Here is a 22,269-nt window from a genome sequence, read left to right on the forward strand (position 1 = left end):
TATCCAATTATCAAGTTGACATTTCTCGGAATCCAAGAGAGTTTTTAAAATCTATTTTTAGAAAGGTTGGTTTTATAAGAGTTAAGAGTATAAGCGATAGTCATTTGAAAGAATAGAATAAATTTTCTACAGGGTGTAGCAAGGAAGTAGTAGTAAATGTATAAAATTCACCAGTAATATAAAAACGACTTTGTTTACAATTTAAATTTTCGCTTCCACAAAATTTGTTATATAGCATAAATTTAAAAAACTAATGTGAAATTTGAATATACACATTCATACGTACATATTGTACGTCTGATTTTCTTTTTCACATTTTATATCTAAGAATGACTATTGTTCAAGAAATATACACCATTGTCCCAAAAATAGGCCATAATGTCGGTCGATCGCTTGTCCATATGTTGTCGACCAATAACTTGACAACCATTAGCAAATTCAAACTCCATATGCAGATTGACCTTGACAAGCGAATGAACCCTCTTTATTTTCATGACCATGAGACAACAATCACCAAGCATTGGGAAACAAGTTCAAGTGAAATATAAGATTTGATTTGATGAAAATTGCGCGCCGCAATTCCAAACGTTTGTGCAATTATCGGATCTTCTCACCACGTGTTGGAAAACAAGTTCAATTAAAATATGATTTGATTTGATGAAAACTGCGCGCCGCAATTCCAAACTTTTGTGCAATTATCGGATCTTCTCACCACGTGTTGGAAAACAAGTTCAATTAAAATATGATTTGATTTGATGAAAACTGCGCGCCGCAATTCCAAACTATTGTGCAATTATCACAGCTTCTTTAATTGTTATCAAGTTCTGTAAGCAAAATACTAGTACAGATAAAAATAGAAAACACTTGAAAAATAATTAATTCAAATGTTCTGGCCGCTTCCAATCTTAATGCCATATTTAAAATAAATAAAATAAAGGTAATTAACACAACATTGGAGTGTTAAATAGTAGGCTGTTTATACGGCTTTTGATCCAGATAAGGTCTTTTAAAATGCATTAATCATCATATTTGCAGATGATAATGTAATAAACACTGTTTAGTTCATTTTTTAGGGTGAGTGAAATAATAAATATTAGTATCTTTCATTCATGTGTATTTTATTTTCAGGTGTTTATCTCTTTAATGTTTTAATGTTGCCGATGTATTAGTTTTAAGTTTAGTCTAACACATGATATAAAATGCAAACTCATCCCTATATATGTTTATTTCAGAACTAAAAATTGAAATTACATGTATTTATGTTATCTTTCACACTTGAAAATCCATTGGCTATATAGCATATACATCATCATTTTAAATTGAATTTTGTCTAACACATTTATATATCATGGCAAGAACCATTGAGCTGTGATCCCAAAATACTTGTACAAAAAGTACAAACCTTAAAACTAATCAAAACAACACTTGTAAATAATTCAACGTTAACATTTATTGAAAATTAACAGTATTACAAATTAACAGCACATGTATTTAATCTTATTTCACCAAAAATATAATTCTATGTGTTCATAACAGTTATTCATTGTTATTGTCGGGGGTATAACTGGCACATAATTTGTACCGCTCAAACCTTTCCTTCACTTTCTCCTGAAAGTCTTTTGTGCGAAGGACGTATATCAGAGGATTCAAGAAAGAATTTGAGAATCCCAGCACCAGGAGATGCGTCCCGACTATGTCCTTTAGGACACACATATCCTGGCCAACTGATATTTGTACAAACGTCCCAATAACGAATGGACTCCATGTGAACAGAACACAACCGAATACATAGACCATGGTTTTAAGGGACCGCCAGCTCCGTGACGACATTCGGAGTATGCCCATGTTTCTTCTCGTGCTTTCTACCACCATAATGTTTTCAAGGGCCTCGATGCGCTTGATGTGAAACCTTGCATTTCGGTAAAGTTTAATGTAAATCACAAACATAACGCTAAAAGGCACTAGTGCTCCAATAATTGTTATCGATATAATATAGTTTGGGGAAAGAACGTAGAGATATGAACAGTACTGATAATAGCTGTCGTTTCTCCAACCGAGTAAAGGTAAGAATCCAATCCCCATTGAAACTATCCAAACTGCGGCAATGGTTGCGGCCACCCTGTTTCTAGACACGAGCGATTTGTAGTTTAAAGAATATGTAATTGCAATGAACCGTTCTAAGGCTATACACATTAGGCTGAGAATGGATGCAACACAAGTTGAAATGGTGAAACCGATCCGTATAAGGCAATGGTCGTAAGTCTTCTCATTCGCTTTCGTTATTAATGTTCCAACAGACACGACTCCTACAAAGAGATCCGCCACGCCAAGGGTAGAAATAAAAGCCACCTTGGGGTTGTAAAACCTTTTGTCCGTCACCACCAAAAACAAGATTGACATATTTATTCCAATAATCAAGATTGTTAAGGGTATAAGTATACCTTCCTTAATTTGTTCGTGAATATTATCAGCTCTTGGAAGACAATGCACGGTGGAATCTCCGTTTTTGCCAACAGAATGAATAATTTTTACCAATGTTGATGAAACAGTAGTAGGCATGTCCATGAAAGCATTTGCAAACCTGCGGCGTCCCATCAGTTGATGACAATTCTGAAGCAACCGGCGTAAACACTGCAAACGAGGAAGTTGATTTTTAAAAATGCGATCTACGATGCTTTCCTATGATATTGTTTACATGTTAAGTTCTCTGCATTCGTATATGCAATATCAAAATAAGGACTGCCTTGAATTAAACAAACCACTTATAAAGGCCAAACATTTGGAATATCAGTCTGTTTATAGCTTAAATAACTGTAGAGTCTAGAACTCTAGCTCAACCTTGCAAACGATACAACTTTTTTCTTTTTAGATACCAGGTCTGGCCAGTTCACCTACAGACAGCAATGACAACGAAAACTTGGTCAAGATGCATGTAATTAACAATGCGTCAGGCGCTTGCTGATCAAACGAAAATATTCCACCTCAAGCACTTTTGATCTGGATTTGTTGCGACCGTTGAAGTCAGTGCATGGTTGTTAAATCAATCTCTGCCCATTAAATCTTAGAATATCTCATGTAGTAGTTGCACACAAGTAGGTACCTTAAGCAGATATCTTGATGGCCTTATCGCCTGTTTGATTCTTTGCAGTTTATCAATCAATAGATTTGATAAATGATGTCACGGATATGAGGTCACTATGGCAAAGGAGCGGTCTCTCATAATATTAATTCATATATCTTATCACAAAATACTAAATTTGATAGAATCGGGTCGATTCTCTTTAGAATCGTTAGTCTCTACGAATTTAGCAGATAACCTGCATCTGTTTGGCAATCAAAACAACGGTTTTTAGAAATGACAAATCAAGGATGGTTTTCATTGAGAGATTTCCCGACTAATAAGGAAACATATCAAGAGTAGATCTCCAGTGAACAATTGTTCCGATTAAAATAAGGCTTGATGGAAGCTCTAAATATAGCTACTGTGGTCAAATATTGTTACTTGACAATGGTTTAGAACAAATATGCGTAAACATGAAAACTACTTAATATTTTTATATTTAATACTCACCTATTAAAACAGAGCATCAAATATACTACTAAACGTTTCTCTGTTGGGTCTGGGTCCACCATAACAGGGTGTACAAGCAGAACTTTACAAGATAACAATAAAAAGACAATTTGATATTTTAAAAAAAATTTACAACCACAAAAATCAATAAATTTGATTTGCCTTTACATGTGTAAGGCACTTTGCTGATTAGATAATTAATCAATCTGTGAGATTAAGTATACCTTTGTTGTGCTAAGTTCACATCTGTTGATATCTCATCATACTACAATTGCAAATAACATGTATCAAGATTCAAGAATGATGCGATTTATAACAAATGCGACAATGATCATTTTGCATAAAATGTTATAGTAGAACCTGCTGGAAATCCTGGGGTTTCTGATATATAATGTCTCTATCGTTTAAGGTCAGTACTTTATTCGGACATTTGCCACTTTCTTTTGATTCAGTATATCCGTTTGAAGTATCGGTATCTTTAGTTTCCATTTTGGACGCTGCGTCAGATCCAAACAAGAAAATTTCCATTTCTCGCTCTGCCTTTCGAAGTTTTTCAGATTTCTCGCAATAATTAGAGCCAACAGAATACATATTCTGGCAAACATCGTCCTGTACGGAATGAGAAAAGTTTGAAGTGGCTCTGGTTTTCTCTTCTGGTGAATTTTTACAATAGAGTCTATCCCTGAATTCTTCGTCATCCACAATCATTAGATCACTGTCACTCCCACTCCAATCTCCTTCCACTGCAGAAGATTTGGATTTATCATCCAACAATTCAGGGACTGTTTTATCCCTTTGACACTCTAAGCCGTCCCATGCCATGGTGTTTAACTTGTTTTTAGAATTAAAACGAGAACAATTTTCGTTAGAGATGCGGGGACAACATTGGAGATTGTTTTTAATATATTTTGGCTTTTTACCACTTGTTTGTAGGGGTGGATTGATATTCCAATTCTGTTCCTGGATATAACAGTCCATATCTGCGTGGCTATCATGGTTGCTTTTTTCATCACACATGTCCTTCTGGTCAAAGGATGTCCGATTCCTATCATCATAACCATCTGAACATGATAGAACGTCCAAAGTGTCTTGATTAAGACCCCATGGATGACGAGAGCTCTTTGGCATGTTTCTACTGCTCGATAGAGGGCATGGTCCAATGTTTTCTTTATCATTACTCCAGGCAAAGACTTCACCAAATCTGGAAAACAATGCACAATCTTTCTTCACAAATTAGCCTAAGTTAATTTATTGTTAAGGTTTATGATAACACATCCCCTCTTAACTTTGCTACATTTGAACAATATATTACACTTGTATACTCAGTAATTACTTTACCGTGGTGTTGGAAATTTCAAACATTCCTTTGATTTGGATACAACACCCGCAGATGATCTAAATCTTTCGAAATCTGTCTCATTCTCTCTGCATTAAAATGTTAGTGTGTCAAGCCTTCAACTGTATCGCATTATTTCAAATTTTCAAGTATTGAATTAAGCTTAAAATAGTGTCTTACTCAGTAAAATTTTGATTCTCCCCATAACCGTATTGCAACTCGTCCTCAACTAAAATGGAAGGTCGTGATTAAAAACATTGACAAACTACTATGTACCAATACAACAGGGGCATTTCGCCATTCTTGACAGTAACCAACCTTGATCGTCGTCCTCATAAGCACATGGCATCTCATCTTCAACTAAAATAAAGAGTTGGGTTTTACATACAATGAAAAGCTGTTATGCTTGTAGTTAACTTAGAGATTGTACATTTTACCTGTATTATGTTTCAAATAGATGTCCAGATCAGTCCAGTCTTTAGAGCAAGAGGGAGCAATATCCTTGTTGGCTTGGGCCGTATGAAAACCTCTTGAATTTAATCTTCAAACAAAAAACAGACAAAAAATGCATATATTGAGACAATAAGAATTTAGACCAGAGTTCCACGTTCAAACGAAGTACAGTAACAATTCACAATCCTTAATGTTCACTTGATGTTAACTACTTTTATTAGATACACATGTAGTTATAACACTGTATTATACAACTTATATGACAAATACTTCTGCATTGGACAGCGATAACGTGTTTATATCTAAATATAGTCGTAATGCAGAATCAATACTTGGTTAAACATATGATTAGTTCTTTCAGCTAGTTGACAGCAAAATATAATATTTATAAATTTTATGAATATCAAAACAAATTACATTTCCAATTCATCTAGACATGTTTCTTCAATGGCATCACCATTTGTGTTTTGGACAAGCTGACGTGGACGAGAACTGGTAACTTTCCTCTTTTGAGGACTGTATGCAAATCTATTGAAGTCCAATTTGGTGCCAAAGGTGTTGTTACCTGCCATCTATGAAAATTAAGGTTATCAAGATCAACAAATGAAAGGAAGGCTGAAATTATGGAACTTACCAAGCTACATATGAATTAAAAGTAAAACCAAAAATAGGTGTTTGTCAACACCCTAACTATTTTTAATATATGCATGATCTAATGTTGTATACACTATACCTTTAATCGTTTTGCAATATTCGGCGTTTGTGAAACTCTGTCTTTCAAGGTGCTGACATAGGAGTCCATAGGTTTGTGCTTTGGGACCTGGGGAGTTTTGGGTCTGGTCTTGGGTGTCTTCCTTTTATTGACACCATTTCGACAGCAGTCGTGACCACACATAGCCTTATTAACACAGCGGTGGCCACACTCTTCGGTCCCAGCAGAGGAAACAGAGGGAGTCTGTGTTGGCTACAGTTTTGATAAAAAAAATTTACAGTGGCTCGCTGTTTTTAGTTTAGAAGCATCTATCACAAAATTATTATGATGCCTCATTGAACATTGATTTAAATAGCTTTGTATAAATAATTTCTAAAGTGCATTTTCCATGTGAAATTCGCGAGTTTCTCTTTCCATTTTGCTATACACTATAAAAGTGTAAAAAAAAAAAACATATAACACAAACTTTGCATTTTTATAGATACAGTAAAAATTTAATGTTAACCTGTGTGCTGCAAGATACTAGTTTTCATATAACATTCTCAGATGTTGATTTCCCATAACATTGATGACTCGAGTAGATTCTCATTTTTAAGGGTAAGTTTGTAAGAATAGTTAATTGACTGAAATAAATTACTATTACCTGACTAGTTTGAACCGACTCCAGAGAGTTTGCGTTGTTTGATATTTTCTTTGCTCCAATGTAATACGGAGTATAAGTACTCTGCACATCAAGTCCAACTGGACAGAAATTAAAATTCTTTTCAAATATGACACAATATGAATTTACAGTCCAAAAAAGCAACATCCCTTACAGCTATTATTTATGGCGAAAAGGGAAGACAAACAACAGTTTTTCTTTTACTACTTAAAAGTTCTACAACTGACTAATCTGTGAGTGAAAGGAAGACCTATTGTAAATACTGCAAAGCAGTTCTGAAGTAATGGCCTGTACCCCATTCTTGGCTGATAAGATTGATAAACAGATTGGGTCCTTTCTCTGACCGTCTGACCTCCAGTTTCTTCGTAATTCCATGTTCTTTCAGTAAATATGCATCCCTGATTTCATGAGGGAAACAATTATGTAAGACTTCATTGAATAAAAAGGAGAATTTTTTTATATGATAAGAGTAGTCCTCGTTTAAAGGACTTTATGATTTTTAACCAAAGAAGAATTACATTATCTTCCTCTTGTAAACAACTCTGTTGTCCTCGTCTCCTATGAGAAGAACGCATGTGTGGTTTTCCGGAAGTGTCCTCCTCGTGCTGACTTGTTCCGGGTTGGCGATAACTAGGTGTGCCACAATGTCAGCCGTGTCTTCGCTGTATTTACTAACCTGTAGTACATGTACGAGCGAGTAAAAATGTGAGGCACAAAGCAACGGATTGAAGGCTATCAAAGAGGGTTGTTTACCGACATACAGACTGCATATTATAAGTATATGTAGTACCTATATATAACGGTTTGCTTCTTAATAGTCCTAAAAGAAGTTTGTTTCATCAAAACTTTATGGTTTGATATTTGAAACCTCAGTGGAAACTTTGTTCATAACCTTTTCTAAATTAATATGAGTCTTTCTTTTAAAAAACAATCCTCCATAATTAATAATCAACCATCATAAGAATAGTTCACATCAATAACAGGATGCTTACTTCTAGGTAGTTCTGGTAGTGTTATATTTGAATTATATAAATACATGAACATGCCTGTTCGATAGTCAACTCGTATTTTGGTAGTCCAGACACCATATCCCTCAGCTGGTTTCCAAATGGTGGATGCCGGTTGACAATCTAAGAAAAGCAAGATTTCGAAAGCTGTCTGTTATAGACAGTAGATTTCTAAAGACCTTTAAAAATAAAAATCTCACGATTAAAACAGGGATGAAAGTTTAATTGATTATATTCAACGGTGTTAAATTTCTCATACCAATTCTAGTTCCCTAGGATTTGTGTCGGAAATCTTCTGAAAAGTTGTCATGCCGGCATTGACCAGAGCGTTTGAAAGCGCTGGCCCTTTAAAAGAAAAGTAATGAGCTATGAGATTAAAAGTCGTATTATAAATTACATCTGATCACATATGCCGGTGTTTGTTTTAGAATTGTACACATTAACATCTTAACATCATATTACAAATGTTGTTCTTAAAGTGTAATCGAATAGTTGAACTTTTTCTACTCTAATAATTTGAACTCATTGTCGACAACATTGAAGAATTTTACAATTATGTGTCCAGTTGATGCTGAAGTAGAGACGATTTTACTCGAGTGTCGACGATATTGTTTTTATTTATGTACCTGCAAATGGTGCGATTCTTATGAAATTTATTAATGATAATCATTTTTAAGCTGTGATGTTGTCAAATACCAATTCCATCCAGCTGCTTAGAGACATGTCTGGAGTCCTCCCAGAGCCTGGCTTTCAAACATTTCATCAGCTGGACACCACTCAACAGAGACTTATATTCGTCTTTGAGCCACAGAAGTTCCACTAAACCTTTACAAGAATAAACAAAAATAACTTAATCCAAAAAAATAAAAGGCCAGATACTACTATTATTATGATATGTTTATTCTTCACTTCTTCTCTTCTCAAAGTCAATGTTTGCATTTCCTAAACAAACCTATAACCGTTATTTCATTTTACAAATAACTTTTTGAAACGTCTTTTAACTTTGTGATAAGATCATTTTGATTATTGTCTCTAATTCTCAAAGAAAAACGACATTTATGCATATTCTAATAAGGAAACGAAGACTTAAATTAAAATGCATAGAGTAATACGCAAATTTACGCTTCAAATACCATCCTCATTTGTTTCGAATACAGACACTACACACGTTTCGGTTGCGTTAGATTATTTCTGTACGTGAAATATATCACATTGTGGAGTGTACGTACATCTTGACATCCTCTGGGCCGCCCTAAATATCCTGGTGGTGTCTTGTTGTAGGGAGAAGTCTTGCAGCAGAAGACAACCAAGAGCCACTTGGATCAAACTGAAATAACAGAAGTATCGATTGAAAGGTGGGCCATAGAAATCTTGACCTTGTAGTGACTTTGAAACTCACGTCGGCATTTTTGTAATTAATCGAATCAAGAGTATAAAAAGGCTTGAAGTATAACGGCGATAATTATCAAAAACAATTAAAGCAAACAATAGCAGTATTGTAATATGCATGTAGCTTCTTAGGAATTTTTGTAAAATATACATGTATCCAGTTACTTTTTAATTATTATCTTAATTATTTTCGAATACTTACATATTGACCTTCATTTGTTTCGTCTTTACTTTACCAGTTACAGGAAATCTAAAATCCAAAAAATCCACATTTCATATGTCAACTCATATTATATTTCAGAAATGTCACATTAAAGACTCATATTAAAATCTCCTTCATTTATCTATAACAAGCGATGATTTCTTGCGAGGAAGAAAATAAATCCAACTATTAGTAGTCTAGAATTCTAAAAACCGCATTGGGGATGAGCTATTGGAGGATGTAATGCTATGATAATAATCTCTTACCTAACAGTGACCCTGTTTTTATCTCTGTTGAAAGTATTCAATGTTTTCTTCTCGTTGTTTCTGAGCTGGACCTCCGAGAATTCATCACAGCCACACATCTCGTACAACTTACAACCACATTGGATGAATTTAATCATTGGATAAAATTCAAAGAAAAACTACGTGGTGTATATTCAAAAAGAAACTTTTGAATTTCAATGCATTTAAAATTATATTCTTATATCAAGGTTACTGCAACTCAACAGTTACTATTTTATTTTAAATAAATTGCTTAAAGTAACTCTTTAGGAGGAACAGAACTTTGTTGTTCAGATGACACAGTAGGTATGAAATCTTTAAACACACGTCATTCACAGGAGTAAAAAAAATTGTACAAAATTATATTATTAAGAAGTTGAAAATTTTATCTTGTTTCCAAATTTAAAATCAAGTCCAATCAAATAAAACAGCTTATAGTTATCTCTAAATACTCACTAGTTCAGCGATTGTTTCTGTTGGCCCTAGTTTAGAAAATCTCCTCATTGTCTCAAATGCAATACAATATCTGGCCATTAGTTTTCCTGGCTCTAAAATACAAAATTCGGTCAAGATTCAAATTCAATACAAAACACATGGAATCATTATGCATCTTTTAAGCAGTTATTAGATACTACAGTATTATCATTACTAATACTAGATTTTTCAGATACTGTTATGTTAAATAAACTAAATATAATCATATGGATTCATTCAGATGCTTAATTGTGGTGCTAAATTGTTTATTTCAAATTAAAAGTGTATTCATGTTTTTTGGAAGAAAAAAAACCCCAAACAAACCTGTGGACTTGACATCAATGGTTTCGTCGTCCATAGTGATCATTCCATGTGTGTTCAACAAGTTCAAGTTCCGCATACAAAGTTCTTAATGAAAGATATACGAAATCGATATACTTCAGTAATTATAAAAGATCTATTAAACAAAAATGTTTTTACTTCTCTATTTTATCTTACAGATTTTATCGCAATAAATTGCGAACTAATGCAATTTAAGTTTTGTATTCGAAATGATATAGCAAAAATAATTACTTGTACATACATAATTGATACTTCGCTAAACTATAATTAAAAACTTTGAATTGCAGACTTATCAATCATTGCAGCATATTTGCTGTGATAGTTATTTTTATTTTATATTCAATATTTCGTATACCAGGAATATTGATATTTTCAACCAGGATCGTTTTTATATATCAACAGAACCTATGTGATCCGCCCCTCACCTTGTAGCCTCTTTTCTATTTGTTCTCTGTTCATCCCCAAAGGCATACCTGTAAGAACGAAGTACTCTAACGTTTGACATCTGTATGACCACCTGAGATTATTTAATATACTAGAATTGTATGTTGACTTTTCTTTTCATTTAAAAAAAAAACAAGTCTTGTGATAAGTAAAATGTACTCAAGTTTGAAGCGGAACTAAAATATGTCAAAGAGTAGGATAAATTTTACTCTTGGTATATGAACGTTTTACACTTGTACCAACAAAAATACCTCTGAAAAATTTGGTTAACAAGCCCATTTTATCACTTTTCCCCTATAATATAATTTGAACCACATTTTATCTGAAAATAGGCATAATTCTTTATTTGTCCTCATTTTATTCCTACACTTCCCATAATGTTTAGGATTTTTCATGACACGGATATACAGAAACGTATATCGAATCCACTCCATGGCGATAGAGATGTCGTTGATGGTATGCAGGACAATCTCGGCATTCAAGTGTTCGATTAGGTTCTTGTGCAAGCTGCAAAATGAAGAGTTGTTACATAATTCCTGAAAATCAGATACTGGTGCATATGCATGCTAAAATATTTTCTTGTAATAATGATCTGACTTCAGAAAATTGAACAGACCTGCTCTCGATCAGCTGGGTTCCATTCACCAAAGATTCGTATTTTTGCTTTAAAAAAGAATAAAATTAATATACATGTAATAATGAATATAATTACGAGGACAAAATAATTCTTATTTAACCAAACACTGTACATAACCGACATAAACTATTTCTTTCAATTCTAATAATTATGTTTATCAGAAAAAGAGCCATCTTGAGACTAGTTTAATTAAAAGTCCAATGATATATCAAAATGGTGTAAAAATGTACTTACGGATATCGGACTTTTACGAGTATTTAGTAAAAGATTCAATATTTATCTGTACACTCAACTTTTACATAAAATAACTGACTTACGATATTAAATTTTTTTTTAAATTAATCATTTTCAGCAATCCTCTGGGAACATTTCACAGAAATAGTTTTTATTACTATAGTTTTATAGAGCATAAACATACCAGTGAGCATTATTACTCGTATAGGGAGTCATCATACCTTTAAATTGTAAATAATACATGTATAAGATAGTACCTTGGTTTGGTTTTTGGTCATGATGACTGCAGTGGCTGTAGTATCAAACTGAAAATAAAGTATAACTATCTTTACTCATCTAGCCAAAAAATTCCGCTTTACGGAGTGGAAATCTATGGTTTGTCGCTGTAGTTAATGAATTACATGTACAAATAATTACCATGCCAGTAGTTGATAGATTACTCAAACATACATACCATTTTGATTTTTTCTAAATTAGTTACTTTAAAAAATGAAATAATGATAATTTAACTATATAGGAACTTTTTTAAAAATTGGATAACAATTTTTTAAACTCTACATTATTTTGCTTTAATAATCCAAAACAAAAATAACTGCCAGGAACTTTAAACCATTGATCTACTCAAATAACTTATAATGTCCTTATACTTCTCAGGGGGCGGATTTACGATTTGAAGTTAGGGCGCTGGTCATAGGAGGGGGCTCTTGGGTTTCATACAAATTTACAACGAAGACAGCCTACCTGTGGCCGCCCCGCTCGTCCAATCATCTGCAGTATCTGAGTGTCCGAGTATTCCACGTGAACACCCAGGTTGTAATAGGACGTGGATTTTAGAACCACCAGGTGAGCTGGGAGGTTGACGCCCATTGCTAGTGTGGTCGTAGCCACTAAAAAACGGAGGTGTAGGTAAGCTTAGAATTAATGGTAAAATATTACCATGGAAATGATTCCTTACAACAAAATATTTGTTGTTATTTTATGATTTATTTTTTATAAGGTATTTTCAAAATGACTACCGTACCAAAGGTGTGGCATATAATTTTGATATTTCGGTACCTAACACCATCAGCTGGCCCTCCAGAAATATCTCCTCTATGGCTTTCCTGTCGTGGACATCGAGACCAGCGTGATGATAGCCCACTCCCCTGGCTACCAAGTCTACAACGTGGGCGAATCAATGAATTAAGATCGCAGAAAAAAGACCATTTTCATTTGAAATAATATTCACATTAATTGTTTATTCAAAAAGATGCTTTGCAATGTTAAAAAATACAACCAAGAGATTTAATACAAAACATCTCATCAAATAGTGATTTCTTTCCTGTACGAAAAGAACTTCAAATCAATTAGTCCAAACATTCAGTCGAAACATCTTTAAAACATAATCTGTGTATAAACATGTGGCTGTTGTCAAAAATCCATTTTACAGCATACAAACATTGATTTTTTATATTTATTGTAATCATTGGAATGTATATAACCTCACCCCTGAGCTTGTTGTCCTTGAGTGAGTTAGCACAGGTCTGAAGAGCCTGCCGTTGGAAGTACGTCTTTATATAGGTACTACCTATGTCCTTCACCAGAATCTCTGCCGCTTGCTGGGTACTCTTTCTTGTCGAGCAGAACTAAACAAAAAATGTAAATGTGTGAAGATGTAGAGCACAAGATGATTTTAACACATTATTTATACCAGAAGCCCCAAAAGTATATAAATATACTTAGTTACAATAGTTGCTGAGCTTACAATAAACAATATACTCGTAACTATATCATAAAAAATATCTACATGTAGCTTTTTTTTTTTTTTTTTTTTTGCTTTTTTACAATAAATAAAGCATATATTGGGTTTAATCCGATTTTCTAGGAAAATATGTTAACATCATGCAAGACTGGAAATGATAATACCATACATTATGTTGCCGACTAAAAGTTTATCTGAACAAAGTTGGATACCACGAGTGTTGGTTTGTTGTCAGAGTACGTGTTAATGATCCTGGCGAGCTTATAGCTGAGGGACATGTCGAACTGGAAGTCCGAGCCTTTCTGTTCGTCAAACGGGAATCCCAGCACCACCTTCCGGAGTCGGACAGGCCGCAAACTGTCATCCATACTGCAAGACACAAGCGGTTCTGTATTTCTGGGAAAACCTACGGAATACGGCAATAACATACAAGTCGGGCACGTAAAAACGTTCTGCAAAGTCGGGCGGGGTTAGAGCAGACCTTCTTTAAAAAATCTTGACAAGAAATTGATAATAAAAAAAAATCATCTCACTTCGCCAAACCTCAAATTCCTGATCGGTGTGCGTTAATGGGGATGGGAATATTTTTTTTTAATCAAAAATGCAAAACATTTTTTAATCAGATTTCATTGTCAACTTTCAATATCAGTTTTATTCAGTCTCAACGATGTAGAGAAAAGTGACTTTTTGTCTAAAAATTTATGTTGTTGTGGAGAATGATAATAGAATAAAGTAGACCCCTTGTTTCTACGTGCCTGATGATATTGAGGTTCTTAAATTTATTTTGATTTCGTCTTACTTGAAATTAACAGCAGGAACTTTATCCCCCAGCCATTCGGCGATCTGTTTCAAGATATAACAGACATACAAAAAAGCATTTAATAACAATATTTTTTTTGTGTGTGATTCGTATTTCACTTAGTAAAATATACGCGTAGATTGACAACGTTATCGTTACTTTATACATGTGTGAAGGCATTTAATATAATATTTCTTTAAAACTATACAAAGGTAGAAAAAGCCCTACATCCTGAATGTTTGGAATGGTGGCAGACACGGCCACAAATCTAAGCCTGGGAGTTGAGGATCCGGGGGGACATCTATTCATTGACGCCTGGATCGTCTTCATCCGGGAAATCACCGCCTCCATGGTAGCACCACGCGAGGCGTCACTCAAAACGTGCACCTATATAGTTATAATAAATGTAAGTATTCTAAGCATCAATCTCGGGGGAGGGTTCCCTAATTTGTATTGATTGCAAATATTTAAAGATGATAGTTGTGTAACTGTAGAATAATTAAGGTCGACGAAAATTCGGAATAAGTTGCTATGTATACAAGGAACAAAAATATTGTTATCTACACAGTACATGTACCTCATCAATCAGAAATAAACAAATAGACTGCACTATAAACGTATTGTCGCGCCATCTTCTAGTCATGCTGTCCCACTTTTCCTGATAAAATAATAAAATACATGTAGAAATAATCTGCATGATTTACTGGTATATTCTACAATTTCAAAGTCTATAATCAGTATGTTAAGAATTTATCGTTGTTGTGAAGATGATGTTACGTATTTACCGGTGTTGTGAATATGATGTTACAGCGAATTACAGAATACCGGTAGAGTTTTCAATAGCTTGTTGGATTGCTCAATAGTGTATTCAATTTGGTCAGCAAGGTATCACATCAGGTTTAAATCTAGGTCCTGTGGTTACTCAAGTGTAGATTGTTATTTTGCACTCCACCCATTCATTTTCACAAAGAAAACCTCTAGAACACTCTCTCCTATTGTTAGCTATTCTATTCATAGACCTTTAAAAAGAAAGTTCACCTTGACAGCACTGGACTCTATAGAGCATCAATTCTGCTTGGAGTAATTTGAATTTTGTTTTTCAAAAAATGTAATTCAAAAGGCAGTTCTGAAGAAACAAACAAAAGAGAAAAGCATAACTTTAAAAAGGAGATATTTTTCCCTGCAAAAAATCATTAAACATTTTGGTTCCCTGATTCCTGGTGCATCTTACAGCACTAATAGTTTTTTGTGCTGACTGCTTAATTAGTTCAGACTTTTATAGCAGTAATGTAGAATAACAGAGAGAAACAAAAAGGCCCAAAACGTGCAAATGTTAACCAGATTAACTCATTCTATTGCTGTCATACCTGAGTAATCACATGACCTAGATTTAAACCTAATGTGATACCTTGCTGACCAAATTGAATACCCTATTGATCAATCTAGCAAGCTATTGAAAACTCTACCGGTATTCTGTAATTCGCTGTAAGAATTTACCGGTGTTGCGAATATGATGTTAAGTATTTACCGGTGCTGTTAATATGATGTTAACTATTTACCGGTGTTGTGAATATGATGTTGACTTGCTGGAGTTGATAGTAATCATCAAGCTCCGAGTCGCCGGTCAGTTCTCGGCATTTCAATCCAAACCGTTCAAACTTCTCGGACCAATCAGAACAACGCTCACTGCACAAGGCTTTTATTGGGGCCACTGTAAAATAGAGAGGAAAACAAACGTTATACCTCACATCATAAATATACTACCTAATCGCATAATATGCTTGACGCAGAATATACCAATTCATATAATTTCTTTTTAATAAAGAAAAAAAATATATTGTGATGATGTCTAATATCAAATGACTTACTATAGACAATTTTGAAATTCGCGCCCAATGACGTGTGTTCTGTTTTCATAAGGAGACGGATGATCGCCAGTTCAAACACCACTGTCTTCCCGGCCCCGGTCGGTGCGCACACAACAATAGGGGAATCCTTGTAGAAAATCTGTAATTATATCAAACTGTTTTTATCTTATTTATCATTTAAATTTTTTTATTGGTCGAAAAAAGTATTAAACTGGCATGGCAATATCCTTTGCTTTTTCTATATCCGTATTCAATCATATCCGTAATCATATACCTCATCAAACACTTTGGTCTGCACAATGTTAAAATATGGAAATGGGAAAACACATCTGTATTTTTCGGCTGAAATATAAAGTAACTTCGTATACTTCGGTTGTTTTATACTCATGCATTTATATTCAGCGTTGGTTTATATCTAAAAAAATTATTCCAATATAGATACCGTAATTATGGAATACCATCAATGATTTGAATTCCTTTTTTCCGAAAACTATATAAACCAATGAAATAACAGGAGAAACCTAAAACTGTATGTTTACCTATTTCTTTGGTAGATTTCAACTCAACTCCTGCATTCTGTCCTTGATTTACTGCAAAGTCAATTAAAGAATAGTGAAAAAGTGCAAAATTTTAATTTCATCACACGAGTTCGATTTAAAAAAACACACTCAAACTCCCCTAACTTACACACAAGAGGAGATGGAGTGTAATATTTCTTTTTTAGAGCTGGTACAGTAGATGGTGAGACGATCTGAACATTACTCCCTGGTTGTGTGAGTGAAAAATCCTGATTGGCTGCAGAATCTGACAGTGTGCCAGATCTTAGCGCGCTATTGTCATTAGATGAATTTGATTGGAAAGTGCTGCTCTCTCCTTTTCCAGGCGCTTGAAAATGGTTTGCTTTTGTTGGCGGCTTAAATAGCTGTCTTCTTTGTGATTGAGAAACCATCGGAGGATTTGTCTTCTCTGATGGTGTACGGAATCTTAAAAAAACAGTTTTTATTATTGCATTCATGTCATGAAAACTTTCACTGTTTACCGGACCCAAAAATATCGGACAAAAAACCTAAACAAATGATTCCAAATCATATTATTTTGGACTTGAGATTCTTCTCTTTTTTGCACACCCCATACCCGATACCAATGCTTACTTGAACTTCTTACACATGCAAAGCAAACAAATGGCCACAAACAATTTTTGTGATAAAACTAGTAAGTACAGTTATATTTCTACTCTATTCGGCAAAGCTTTTCTAAACCTTTTTGCAACATGTTACAAGATTCGTTTTTAATCAAGGAAAAACCTTATATTTTGTTGTTAGAGTTAACTGTTTTCATTTTCTTCTCTCTTTTGTATCATACAAGAAATTCTTTATATTACTTTATGCTTTATGAATCTCTTACGAGTCATTTGGAATCTCCTTAAAAATCTTTTCTTTTGATGCCTTATTTTGAGAGCTTCGGAATATCTGGGATGGTTCAAAATCAATGAATGGATCTAACTGGGATGCGGGCAGAAAATCGGCCCCCGGGGCCGCGGGCACTGGGCAATCCTCGTTATCTTCGTCAGCATCGCCCTCGTTACTCGGTGGGTGTGTAAATCTGAAATGTGTTTTAAAAAATCAAGATACATCTAAAAATAAAAATCGATGTCCAAATCAGCTATATGTTAGCAATTCAAGATACGTCTAAAAGCATATGCCTTAATCTGTGATATTTTGTTATTCAAGATATATCAAAAAACAAAACTTAACGGATGTCTGCATCATCTAAAAACAAAACTGGACGGGTGTCTAAATCATCTATAAAAACAAAACTGACGGTGTCTGAATCATCTAAAAACAAAACTGGACGGGTGTCTAAATCATCTATAAAAACAAAACTGAACGGTGTCTGAATCATCTAAAAACGAAAGTGAACGGATGTCTAAATCATTAAAACCAAAGTGAACGGATGTCTAAATCATTTAAAGCAATATGAGCTGTATTTTTTAAAATTTTATTTTGCTACAAAAACATGCTAGTATGATAAGTCTACATATAACTTAAACTTTTATGATAAATGAGAATTGAAAAAATCATTAAATTTTGTCAAATGAAATATTTCTCTTCTAAGGAATATAAAGCAAATCATTTTTTGTACAGGACGACAATTATTCAATTTTGCTCCAAATAAGGCTTCTTAACGGCTTTTTCCACAAAAATATGGCTAACAGAAATTTAAATCAAAGTACTGAAGAACTGACGGGAGTTGATTTTGTCGATGTTTATTTATTTTAAAATCAATGATATGTTATTTTGCATGACAAGTACATGTAGTTTCTCATTCATGAAGTTGAATTACGCACATTTTTATAATTATAATATGAATTTTGGGACTTTTCGAGAATGTCGAGAAATCCCCATATGAATCATGTTAAATAATATTTAAAGATAAAATTAATTCAATCAAACTATGTATCAGTAATAGAAATATTTCTTGAAAATTGTATGGATCAAAGCAATATTGAACACCAAACGCTCGGCTGACACCGTAAATCTCCGACAAGGATTTACGGAGACAGCCTAGCGTCGAGTTGAACGAGACTATATTGAACTCTGGCGTAGGAATACATGTATGCGACTACAAAAAATATTTAAATTGTTCGTACCATTTAAAATCTGACTATTTTCAAAGTATTTATAAATAAGTTTCCTTGAAAAACAATGCTTTAGCATACATTACATCGAATTTATCAATGATTTTCAAGAACTAAGTCTTGTCAGCAGCAATGATTTGTGCTGAGGTCCAAACACTGTTTCACTTTCGGTTTGCCTGAGTAACTGCATAGGAGAGTTGATTAAAATCATCTCCCAAAAACCATGATATTTTTGTCATTTTAGTAGAAAAGAGCATTTTAGTAAAAAAAAAAATTCAACATGAAAAATGCAGCTCATATTGCTTTAAAAACAAGACTGAGCGGATGTCCAAATCTTTGATACGCAAGAGATTCATGATATGTGTGAATAGGTATCCAAATCTATAATGTGAAAGACATATTCTAGATTGTTGTATTCAGTAAAAACTTCATATTATTTATTCCGACTTCACTTGATCTTTTTATTGCGAATGTAAATATGTAGGCAATTAATATTTTAATTTTTCTGAACTTTTAAACAAACTTCACAAAAGCAATTGTGTTTAACTGTTGAATTATGAATAAACACACAAGGTACAAGATGTATGTAAACATTTCAATATAACATCATAATGATACATGACGACCAAGGAATACCTTACCGTGTGTCCTGGCTGTCTCCATAAAACATCTGGCTGTAGACACTGTTCTCCATCGCTGTAAAGCACAGAACGAATACAGTTAGGATTCTCAGTTTGAATAAGACTGAACCATTCAACAATAGGTCTTCAGCGCCCATTTAATCCATACCCCCCCCCCAAAAAAAAAAGCATAAGATGAACCATTTTAAAGACCTTGACTTTTGTCGTACACCTCTGGCTTTGATATTTAGTGCAAGAACATTGTACATTCTTTATTCACCAAACATTCTGTGGTTGTAGTAAAATGCAAACAATGCTAAGGTTACAGAAATAGATTTCCAGAAAAGGACTTTACCCAGAGGTCTGTCATCACATTGACGTATGACACAGAACTTGATTCTATGTCAATGTACACACCATATCTGCCAAGGATATAGAAATATTGTTCCGAAAGAGAATTTTTCTAAGAGATCCGCTGTGATGACCATGACCTCTGACCTTGAATTTCAATTCAAGGTCACTACACACATCTTATCTACAGGGAGATTTTTATCTATTTTTTTTTTGGAGGAATGTGGGTTAAAGACAGAACATGTTTAGGCCGAAGACAAGAAATTAGGGTCCAAAACTTGATTTCAATGATACCTTCACCTTTGACCTGGAAACGTTTTTCTAAGTGACCACACGCTCTTAACCCAAAGGCACTTTTTATATGAAGCTTTAGTTAGTTTAAACTTTATTTCATTTTGAATTGTACATCAATATAAACAATAAATAATGCAAACAGGATTCGGAAACAAGTTGTTACAACTTATATTAATCCGTTTCCTTAAATTGACTTTCAACTATTAAAAACGATAGTTGCCCTTGCTGAATGGCAAGTATATTAGGAACAACAACTGAAAAAAAAGATGGAATTGATGGAAAAATTTAACCAAAAAAAAATGAAAAGGGAAAAATATGATAGAAAATATACAGAGAGAGATATCATAACTTGAATTAACATTAAAAGTGACCGAGTAATAAACAGTCGTACGATGCAAAAATAACAAAATCGACAATACGGTAGCAAGTGGAATTAAGTTACAAATCGTTTAGTAGCAGAAATAAAATGATGTACATGTTTGAAAATGTTTGTATTACAGGAATAATTTCTATCTGGGTCTCCAAATAACAGAATGTTTAAAGTGACCGGTCTTAATGGGTCAATGAATTTTTTCCTTGCATCAGTGTATAGAGGACATTCTAATAAAAAGTGTAGTGTTGTTTCAATTTGTCCACAGGCACAATTAGGATTTAGTTAAATATGAGCATGGGGTAGAATACTAGTACATGGCCCAGACAGGGTTTTTTTCCACAAATATCTAATATAAAGTGGACTCTATGTCTAGAAAATTAGTCTAAGGTCACTAAACACTTGAGGAAAGTTTGTGGCGGTGGAGCCCGGACAAGATAAGTGGCCAATTCAAAGGCGGATTCAGCGCCGGTGCGGCGGACAAACCCCCTACCCCGTTTAAAAATTTTTGCTTTTCAACATAGAGGTAAGTCTGTCCACCCCAACCCCTATTTTGTTGGTCGCGTGCCATGCACCAAATCATCTGCCTCATGAAAAATTTTCGCCCCCCCCCCTTCTGAAAAAATTCTGGATCCGCCCCTAAGCATTGTCGAAAAATAATGGACGCACGGACATAGACTGGACACTAAAAGGCACACGGAGAGCATAACCCCAACAAACTACATATTTTAAAGTAATTAAAATAAGATAATATGTATTTTGTCACTCTCTGGGGGAAGGGAGGTATTTATTTTTATTTGCAGTTCACTTGACTTCAGCTAGGCTAACGTTTGCGTTACTTGTTTTTCATATAGCACTTGATAAAAAGGACTTCTCTAATTATAAATGAGATAAACTTACCAATATCTTTCAACTTGCAAAGTTTTGTCTTCCTTTTACGTTATATGTTGTGTCTCGACATGATCGTCTGTATCCTGCAGACGATCATTATTTCACGGGTGATCTCCCTTGCAATATTCCGGAATTACCTTTTTTGAAAGAGTTGTGGAATTTTTTTTTATTTTTGATGTGTGTATATTCTGAGCGTTTTTCAAAAATATAAAACAAAAAGTATCGTCAATTAGTCATTATCAGGGTATGTTCGTTTTTTATTTTCAACTACCAGTTTTGGTTTTCTCTTTTATTCACTTATTAGTATTTCCGAGTCGGAAAGCAAACCAGGTATTTATGCTAAATTGTAGTCATTCTTAACTACAAGTGTCCATGTTATCTGATTAATTTGAGGTTCTGTATGTCTTTACAAAAGCATAACCATTCTGATGGACAGAGAAACAACAGTGCATCGATTGCATTAAATACAGTATATATTCAACAATTTTTATATAGAAAAGCGGGGTTAAAATTTATATTCGATTAATATGAAATTCTATGTGTTTACAAAAGCATAACCATTTTTATCGACAGCGAAAAAACTGTGCATCAATTTCATCGAATACAGTATATATTCAACAGTTTTTATGAAGTTTATAGAAAAGCAGGGTTATAGTGGAATTTGTGATTTTTACAAAAGATTACATAGGCAGTCGGAGGTACAATAGTATGATATACTTAATAATGATTTCGATTTGTTTTTCATGTTTAGAAAATTATCTTACAGAACACATTATTTTTATTATTAATATACAGACTAGTTTGTAAATTGCTCTATGAAAAATTGCCTTATATAATGTAGTAATGAAGCAAATGGGTGCTGGTCACTTCGCCCCAGAGCCAAAGCGCCCCAAATTTTTCTTTGTGCGCCCCAATTACGTTTCATGAGTGCCTCAAGTGCATCTCACGAGC

At 33.9% G+C, this 22,269-nt stretch overlaps 1 protein-coding gene across 1 annotated transcript; it reads right to left on the reverse strand.

The window, feature by feature from the left end:
* Positions 1 to 2,267: 2,267 nt before the first annotated feature.
* Positions 2,268 to 21,400, reverse strand: LOC128180517 (probable ATP-dependent DNA helicase HFM1). The gene is made up of 40 exons (XM_052848640.1): positions 21,328 to 21,400; positions 19,434 to 19,488; positions 17,559 to 17,756; positions 16,842 to 17,137; positions 16,694 to 16,744; positions 16,429 to 16,496; positions 16,155 to 16,293; positions 15,846 to 15,997; positions 14,864 to 14,944; positions 14,515 to 14,673; positions 14,287 to 14,330; positions 13,700 to 13,856; positions 13,233 to 13,371; positions 12,803 to 12,904; positions 12,488 to 12,633; positions 12,004 to 12,051; positions 11,492 to 11,538; positions 11,243 to 11,382; positions 10,857 to 10,904; positions 10,414 to 10,497; positions 10,072 to 10,163; positions 9,598 to 9,704; positions 9,332 to 9,379; positions 8,970 to 9,067; positions 8,437 to 8,565; positions 8,000 to 8,085; positions 7,780 to 7,863; positions 7,252 to 7,409; positions 7,028 to 7,131; positions 6,716 to 6,813; positions 6,094 to 6,324; positions 5,778 to 5,932; positions 5,345 to 5,448; positions 5,226 to 5,267; positions 5,088 to 5,136; positions 4,910 to 4,996; positions 3,932 to 4,772; positions 3,796 to 3,836; positions 3,572 to 3,653; positions 2,268 to 2,631 (listed from the first exon to the last, which is right to left on the reverse strand). The coding sequence occupies exons 2-39, from the start codon at positions 19,484 to 19,486 to the stop codon at positions 3,575 to 3,577; spliced, it is 4,785 nt and encodes a 1,594-aa protein (XP_052704600.1). The 5' UTR covers positions 19,487 to 19,488; positions 21,328 to 21,400; the 3' UTR covers positions 2,268 to 2,631; positions 3,572 to 3,574.
* Positions 21,401 to 22,269: the final 869 nt, after the last annotated feature.

Source organism: Crassostrea angulata, chromosome 4 (genome assembly GCF_025612915.1).
Source record: "Crassostrea angulata isolate pt1a10 chromosome 4, ASM2561291v2, whole genome shotgun sequence".
NCBI lineage: Eukaryota > Metazoa > Mollusca > Bivalvia > Ostreida > Ostreidae > Magallana > Magallana angulata.